The sequence below is a fragment of the Garra rufa genome, chromosome 2 (genome assembly GCF_049309525.1).
Source record: "Garra rufa chromosome 2, GarRuf1.0, whole genome shotgun sequence".
Classification (NCBI taxonomy): Eukaryota; Metazoa; Chordata; class Actinopteri; order Cypriniformes; family Cyprinidae; genus Garra; species Garra rufa.
In genome coordinates, this window is record NC_133362.1 from 27,383,893 (window position 1) to 27,392,672 (window position 8,780).

The window sequence follows — 8,780 nt, forward strand, 5'->3', positions numbered from 1 at the left end:
AAATAAATGTGAGTGAGGCTAGATTATATAAGGTTGAATCAATTCAGGAGAGCTTTGTTTGGGAGTATGACTGCAGGCGTATGACATATTGGAAACATAAACAATGCAACATTTGACTTTTAATTCAAACAGCAAGAAATATTCCAATAAAACAAACTGACATTTATGTGGCGCAAATACAGTTATGAACTTCAGAGTGACTGCATCAGATCTAAATAATCCTGAAAAACATTTTATATATCTACAATGAACTCAATGATGTTTTCAGTTCCCTTATACACACACATACTAGTCTTCTGTAACTGTTCCATACTAGCTGGTGTAGTTTCCCAACCACTGCAATAGACTGTGAGCATGGACAACATCGTTCTGAGCGACCATCTGTATCAAATGACTGCAGTTTGGCAACAAAACATCATTTGGCTTCAAAATGTTACATTTTTTGGAACCCTAGTCTCTTTTCTAACCGGAATGCTTGTATTTGTCAGGTAGTAAGGACATTTTATGCGTGGTATTTCATAAACAAATCGCTCACAGCACCTTTAAGAGATGCCAAACTCAGCATGTGTTGAGGATGACTCATACACAGAGTGAGGGAGTTATTCGGATCGCTCTCTCTCTCTCTGGACCAGCCCATTGTGCATTCTTACCACAGTTGAAGTCTTTCCAAAGTGGGCTGATGCTGTTTTAGAGTTGTTTTCAGAGATAAACAGGAGGAGGAAGTGTTTTTTGATGTATTGGTGAAATTATAACACTTACGCTCATAAGAAGGAATAACAGTTATGTTGTAATAATTTATCCAGGTACAGTGTAGACTTTTTTTGAATGGTCAAATATGAAAATGTCCTCTGTACTATGACCTAAGATAAGTATACAATAGATGTACATCAGAGATTGTAAAGGTGTGGTCACACCAAAGTAGGTTAAGTAATAATTTCACAAGCTTGGAGCAAATGTAATCACGCCTTAAAGGGATAGTTCACTCAAAAATGAAAACAATGTGAGCATTTACTCTCCCTCATGTTCTTCCAAATCTGTATGACTGATGCGTAACTTCTGAACACAAAGAAAGATATTTTAAAGAGTAATTTAACAGTTTTGGCACTCAGTCCATTTCAAAAATATCTTCTTTTTTTTGTCAAAAAAAATAAATAAAAAAATACAGGTTTTGACATGAGGGTGAGTAAATAATGCTATTTGCATTTGGGGGCCAACTATCCCTTTAACATTTAAAAGAACATCATTATTCATCAATAACAATTCCCTGGAAAGTAGAAGCACATCAGTCAGTTTGAAACATGGTTAATGAATCTTTAATAACAGTCTCCAACAAAAGATACACAGTAATTTATGCTCTGTAGCTCTTAAGGTAAGTATCTGTTTCACATTATCTTAACTATGTACTAACATTATCTTTTAACTGTGTATTGACTTTTACCTTGCTCTAGATTCCTTATCTTTCAACAGTGGAATGCTTCTTACAGTTGTACTTTAGGGAACACTCTACTCATTTACTTCATATGAATGAGTGAACCAATCAAAAGGATGGATTATTATTGTAGGAATGCTGACAGAAGACACTGAGTCACAACTACAATTATATTAGAGTAAAATCATATATATGTAGAGGTAAAATGTAACTCTTTCCCCGCCAGTATTTTTGAAAAAGTTGCTAGCCACAGCCAGCATTTTTTATAATTTTCACTGAAATTTTATGGCCCCCAGAATATTTTGATGTTTGAATATCTGAACATCAAAATAAAGAACACAGCCTCTACTTAAAAAAACGGTTTTATTCTAGATTCAAGCATTCCTTTTTATCAACATTTGAATGTAGGTAAGTTTAACATATAAAAAGCATTTTTAGCAGTAGATCACTTCCATCAGCACCCCCAAAGCTTGCACAGTCCTTTACCACTTCCTGGATTGACACATTATTAGGCCGTTTTTATTCATATGTTTATTGTTGATGATTGCATTATTTTTTTTTTCTATATGCATCTGCTTATATCTGAGATCACTCGTTTCTGCTTCTTCCTTGTACGTGTTTTTGATCGAGAGATTCTGGACTTATTCAGGAGATGCGTAATAGCGCCCCTGAGCATATAACAGTAAAAACATGGAAACACAGAAAATTCTGTTTTGGTGATGAAGCATTGTCTCATAAATAACGGAAAATTCTGTGTTTGGCGATGAAGCGTTGTCTCATAAATATCTGAAAAATTCCTTATTTGGCGGGGAAGCTTTGTGTCATAAATTCCAGAAAATCATGTGTTTTGCGATGAAGCATTGTCTCATAAATAACGGAAAATTCTGTGTTTGGTGATAAAGTGTTGTCTCATAAATAACAGAAAATTATGTGTTTCTTCTTCCTTGTACGTGTTTTTGATCGAGAGATTCTGGACTTATTCAGGAGATGCGTAATAGCGCCCCTGAGCATATAACAGTAAAAACATGGAAACACAGAAAATTCTGTTTTGGTGATGAAGCATTGTCTCATAAATATCTGAAAAATTCCTTATTTGGCAGGGAAGCTTTGTGTCATAAATTCCAGAAAATTATGTGTTTGGCGATGAAGCATTGTCTCATAAATAACGGAAAATTCTGTGTTTGGTGATAAAGTGTTGTCTCATAAATAACAGAAAATTATGTGTTTGGCGCTGAAGCGTTGTCTCATAAATATCGTAAAAATTTCATATTTGGTGGGGAAGCTTTGTGTCATAAATTCCAGAAAATTCTGTGTTTGGCGATGAAGCGTTTTCTCAAATATCGGAAAATTCTGTGTTTGGCGATGAAGCGTTGTCTCAAATATCGGAAAATTTTCTGTTTGGCTATGAAGCATTGTCTCATAAATATCGGAAAAGTTTCATATTTGGTGGGGAAGCTTTGTGTCATAAATTCCAGAAAATTGTGTGTTTGGCGATGAAGTGTTGTCTCATAAATATCGGAAAATTCTCTGGCGATGAAGCGTTGTCTCAAATATCGGAAAATTCTCAGTTTGGCGATGAAGCGTTGTCTCATAAATATGGGAAAATTCTCTGTTTGGCGATGAAGCGTTGTCTCAAATATCGGAAAATTCTCTGTTTGGCGATGAAGTGTTGTCTCAAATATCGGAAAATTCTCCGTTTGGCGATGAAGCGTTGTCTCAAATATCGGAAAATTCTCTGGCGATGAAGCGTTGTCTCATAAATATTGGAAAATTCTTTGTTTGGCAATGAAACGTCTCAAATGTCGTAAAATTCTCTGTTTGGCGATGAAGCGTTGTCTCAATTATCGGAAAATTCTCTGTTTGGCGATGAAGCGTTGTCTCAAATATCGTAAAATTCTCTGTTTGGCGATGAAACGTCTCAAATATCGGAAAATTCTCTGTTTGGCGATGAAGCGTTGTCTCAAATATCGTAAAATTCTCTGTTTGGCGATGAAACGTCTCAAATATCGTAAAATTCTCTGTTTGGCGATGAAGCGTGGTCTCAAATATCGGACAATTCTGTGTTTGGCGATGAAGCGTTGTCTCAAATATCGGAAAATTCTCTGTTTGGCGATGAAGCGTTGTCTCAAATATCGGAAAATTCTCTGTTTGGCGATGAAACGTCTCAAAATATCGAAAATTCTGTGTTTGGCGATGAAGCGTTGTCTCAAATATCGGAAAATTCTCTGTTTGGCGATGAAGCGTTGTCTCAAAATATCGGACAATTCTCTGTTTGGTGGTGAAGCGTTGTCTCAAATATCGGACAATTCTGTGTTTGGCGATGAAGCGTTGACTCAAATATCGGAAAATTCTCTGTTTGGCGAAGCAGCGCTGTCACAAATATTGGAAAATTCTCTGTTTGGCGATGAAGCATTGTCTCATAAATATCGGAAAATTCCATATTTGACAGGGAAGCATTGTGTCATAAATTCCAGAAAATTATGTGTTTGGTGACGAAGCATTGTCTCATAAATATCGGAAAAATTTAATATTTGGCGGGGAAGCTTTGTGTCATAAATTCCGGAAGATTCTGTGTTTGGCGACGAAGTGTTGTCTCATAAATATCGGAAAAATTCCATATTTGGCGGGAAAACTTTGTGTCATAAATTCTAGAAAATTCTGTGTTTGGCGATGAAGCGTTGTTGCATAAATAATGGAAAATTCTGTGTTTGGCGATGAAGTGTTGTCTTATATATAACGGAAAATTCTGCGTTTGGCGTTGAAGCGTTGTCTTATATATAACAGAAAATTCTGTGTCTGGCGATAAAGCGTCTCATAAATAGAGGAAAATTCTGTGTTTGGTAATGAAGCTTTGTCTCATATACAGTACAATGGAAAATTCTGTGGTTGGAGTTATGTTCTGAGATATGTTCTGTGTTTGGCTTATAAATAATGGAAAATTCCATGTTTGGCAGGGAAAGAGTTATATTTCTAAATTATTATTTTGAAATATGCATTACATTGAATGCAGAGCACATTTCATCACGTCTTGTGAATTGCGTTAAGTCTCTTGAAACCGAGAGATGAACAGGCCAAGAATGTCTCGTATAAAGGCGCACAGCCTTCATACCCAAGAGTGATCTTCCTCCTCCTCAAATAGCCCTCGTTTTACATAAAAGAACTTACTTTATCACTCTTTTTCTTGCTCTGATGTTCTTGCTTCTACATCTGCACTGACCTGATCTACTCAAACTGAGAAGGAATGAAAGAGGACGAGGAACAGGTGGAGGAAAAAGCGCAGAAACAATGAAGAATCGTGTGTTATTCTGGTTGTGGCGGGCAATGTCAGAGCAGATTTGGATAGAGCGCAAGCATTAAAGCAAAAGGTAGGAGAATGAGAGAGGCGTGAGGAGGAGTGCAAAGCAGAGGCATGTCAGAGAAAGAACAGATAGATGAGAAAGTAAACCAGGGGGTGGATAAGAGAACACTGGTCCACGAAACAAGTGAAGAACAATATAAGTGCTGTATTATTCCCTATCAAATCAACGCTGCCACTTACAACATTTTCTGTATTCAAATAACTGGATCATCTAACAAAGATCCAGCAATATCTACATTAAGTGCTTGTGGAATCACTTGTGATCAAATCCTGTCTGGGTTCCATTAACGGTTCCGTTAAATCCATTCCATCATACAGATGGGAACTTGTGTCTAATATACTCATGGCTGGTAAGTGTCATCTTTGAACTACTGTGTAAGGACATAAAGAGTGCAGGAAGGACATAAAGAGTTCAGTGTCACACATATTTTTACACTGTCCCAGTGTGTCACAAATTGACTACAAATACAAAGCAGCCCTTTGCATACGGGTACCAACTTTTTTGAACAAGGCCTTGAGTTTGCAGACTCTGCAGGTACTCTTGGATCTGGGCTTTTTGTTGATGATGTCTAGTTCTTCATCATCCCCTTCATCTCCTGCCTCTTCCTGACCCAGCCAGGGAGTCCACACCCCTCCGTGAAGTTGCGGGTCAGCCATCGGGTCGTCAGGTGGATTGCGAGGAGGCACAGCAGTCTGGTTATACTCAGCAAGTCGGGTCAACAGCATCTTGACCACCTCAGGCCGTGCCTCTGCCAAATCAGCCCTCTCATAGGGATCAGCAGTGACGTTAAAAAGCCAGACAGACTTCCCTCGCTGGTCCCGTCTCTTTTCCATGCCCTGCCACTGCTGTGGACCTCCCGGCATCGTCTGTGGAGGAAACCAGTCTCCGTCACCTACGTTCCCAGTCAGAAGTTTCCAGTCCCCAGCTCGAATGGCTGCACGCACTCCTGTATCCCAGATGCCAAAACCATTAAGATTTAGGAGCCTTGGGTCGACTTCTCCATGCCTGCGTGACACCGGGTCAATGTTGAAGAGGATTTCAGTTCTTGGACAGGGTAGGCCACTACTTATTGCACCCCAAACATCATGGCCATCCAAGTGGCTCGAATCAGATTTTCTGTATCCTGCAAGAGACAGCAAGGTTGGGTACCAATCGGAGACGTGAATCAGAGCCTGACTCACCACCCCCTTCCTTTTCAAAAGTGGGCTGTGTACAAAACCAACAGCTCGAACTCCACCTTCCCAGTAGGAGCCTTTGCCCCCACGCAGAGGCCAATTACAACCCCCTGAGAGTGGTTGGCCCCCGTTGTCTGAAGAGTAGATGAGCACCGAGTTGTTGTAGTACCCTCGCTCCCACAGCTCACTGACAATCTCCCCTACTGATTCATCTACGCCGCTCACCATTGCGGCATAGTGGCGTCGAGGTCTATTTCCAAGGGTCTGGTAGCGTCTGAGAAGATGCCCTGGTGCTTGTAATGGTGTGTGGACGGCCTGGAGAGCCACGTATAAAAACAAGGGCGTCTGCTGGTCATGACCTCTCAGGATTTCTTTCACTCTGCAAAGTCCAAATGACCACAAAAGCTTGCATGACTCAATGCATCACAGTATTTGTTTCACAAATGGTTGCCGTTTCTCACCTCTCAGTGTAAAGCCTTGTTGAGTAATTTCCACTCAGCTCCCAGGCCGGCCGGTCTCCATCATGCAGGTCGAACCCACAGGCCTCTGTACCGTCACAGCTTTGGAAGCTAAAATGGTCTCCGCTGCCCGTCAGCGATCCAAGGAAGCTTTGAAAGCCACGGCTTGTTGGCAGACACTCGGGCCGGCAAAAACCCAGGTGCCATTTTCCTACCATGTGAGTGCTGTAGCCCGCCTGCCTGAGCCTCTCGGGGAGCGTAGGTATGTCGGGGGGCAAGCAGAGGGGCTGCCGTGCACGGATGATCGAGTGTTGAAGCCCAGTGTGAATCTGATACCTGAAGCAATAGATGGTAGGTGGTCATTGTGATGGAGAAACATCATCATCTTCGGAACACAAATTAAGATATTTTTGATGAAATCTGAAAGCTTCCTGAGCCTGCATAGACAGCAATGATACTTCCATGTTCAAGGCCAAGAAAGGTAGAAAGGACATTGATAAAATAGTCTAATAGATAATGTGACACCAGTGGTTCAACCTTAATTTTATGAAGCTACAAGAATACTTTTTTTGTGTGCAAAGAAAACAAAAAATAATGACTTTTTTTCTTTCATGTCATTCTTTGACGCATGTTCACGACAGTACAACGATGTATGCGCCTTCATCCATGCATCAAAACCTCAGCTTCTGCGCTCTGACATGGAAGAGAAGAAATTGTTGAATAAAGTTGTTACTGTTGTTTCTTTGTGCACAAAAAGTATTCTTATAGCTTCATAACATTACGTTGAATCACTAATGTCACATGGACTATTTTATCGATGTCCGTACTACCTTTCTGGGCCTTGAGCGTTGTAGTAGCTTTGTTGTCTATGGAGGCTCAGAAAGTTCTCGGATTTCACCAAAAATATCTTAATTTGTGTTCCAAAGATGAACGAAGGTCTTACAGGTTTGGAATGACATGAGGGTGAGTAAATAATGACAGAATTTTCATTTTTGGCTGAACTATCCCAATAATTTATAGTAGTATATACATAGAGTAAGATTCTTGCAGTGTTTTAACAAAATAGTGGCATTAGAAAAACAATAGTGGGTCTCTTACCGTCCAGTCATAAGCTGGCTCCGTGAGGGGGAACAGATGGGCTGAACATAGTAGTTTTCCAGCTTCACCCCTTCGCCAGCCAGCTGGTCCAACACTGGTGTTTGGATCTCCGAGCCATGGTACCCAATGTCATTGTAGCCTTGGTCATCCACCATCACAAAAATAATATGTGGGGGAACTCTGCGCCGTCTGAGAACCTTTTCCTCCGTAGCATGTATTAGTCCAAACGCCAAGCAAAAGCAAAGCACCAGCGCATCCATAATGTTGACGGCAATCCACAAAGTCCATAGACTAACCTTTTGGTGACTCCTTTGACGTTCAATTTGAACAAAGCCGGATTAACACAGAATGCTTGCTGTTATAATCCATCTAGAAGGTCATTTTTTCTAACAAAAGTTTTAGGTTTGTTTAAAACTAGTAAATGATAAACAAAACTCGCTCTGTAGCTCTTCTCGGTTTGTTGGGTGGCATTCTGGAGTAATTGAGTAATGTGAGCGGAGCAGAATTGTCTGAGAGTAAACACGGCTGTCTTCTAACAGGACCTTGTTACATTCCTCTAGCACACCACAAATGTTATACATTGGTGTATAACAAAAATTGATTTTTATAAATGTTAGGATATTTCTGCTATAACACAGTTCATAGCAATAGCCAAAAATGCATTATATGGGTTAAAATGATCAATTTTTCTTTTATGCCAAAACCATTGGGATATTAAGTAAAGATCATGTTCTATAAGGATATCTTGTAAATTTCATACCATAAATATATCAGAACTTAATTTTTGATTAGTAATATGCATTGCTAAAGGGCATCCGGCGTAAAACGTGTCAAATTGGCAGTGCGGATCACTCTGCTGCGGCGACCCCTGATTGAAGGAAGCAAGCCAAGAGAGAAAGAAGAATATGCATTGCTAAGAACTTCATTTGGACAAGTTTAAAGGAGATTGTCTCAGTATTTAGATTTTTTTGAACCCTCAGATTCCAGATTTTCAAATAGTTGTATCTCAGACATATATTGTTGTATCATACATCAATGGAAAACTTATTTATTCAGCTTTCAGATGATGTATAAATCTCAATTTTAAAAAATTGACCCTTTTGACTGGTTTTGTGGTCCAGGGTCACATATTTCACTGTAAGTGTTTCTTGATGGGGGAATATAATAAACATAAAATGCAATTTGAAGAACAAATGAAAGGAAATACAGTGTTGACACCACCTGGTCAGTAAGTGTATTACACCCAACTAATAATAGGATC

At 39.6% G+C, this 8,780-nt stretch overlaps 1 protein-coding gene across 1 annotated transcript; it reads right to left on the reverse strand.

Moving 5' to 3' along the window:
* Nucleotides 1–5,246: 5,246 nt before the first annotated feature.
* LOC141326341 (arylsulfatase I) lies at nucleotides 5,247–7,779 on the reverse strand. The gene is made up of 3 exons (XM_073835083.1): nucleotides 7,520–7,779; nucleotides 6,425–6,757; nucleotides 5,247–6,342 (listed from the first exon to the last, which is right to left on the reverse strand). The coding sequence occupies exons 1-3, from the start codon at nucleotides 7,777–7,779 to the stop codon at nucleotides 5,247–5,249; spliced, it is 1,689 nt and encodes a 562-aa protein (XP_073691184.1).
* Nucleotides 7,780–8,780: the final 1,001 nt, after the last annotated feature.

What these genes read in the sequence shown, in the direction of transcription:
- LOC141326341 (XM_073835083.1), bottom strand. Translation starts at nt 7,779, where the DNA reads ATGGATGCGCTGGTGCTTTGCTTTTGCTTGGCGTTTGGACTAATACAT. An exon ending in AGCCAGCTTATGACTGGACG is followed by an intron (nt 6,758 to 7,519) that starts GTAAGAGACCCA and finishes CTATTGCTTCAG; the next exon opens with GTATCAGATTCACACTGGGC. An exon ending in ACAAGGCTTTACACTGAGAG is followed by an intron (nt 6,343 to 6,424) that starts GTGAGAAACGGC and finishes TGGACTTTGCAG; the next exon opens with AGTGAAAGAAATCCTGAGAG.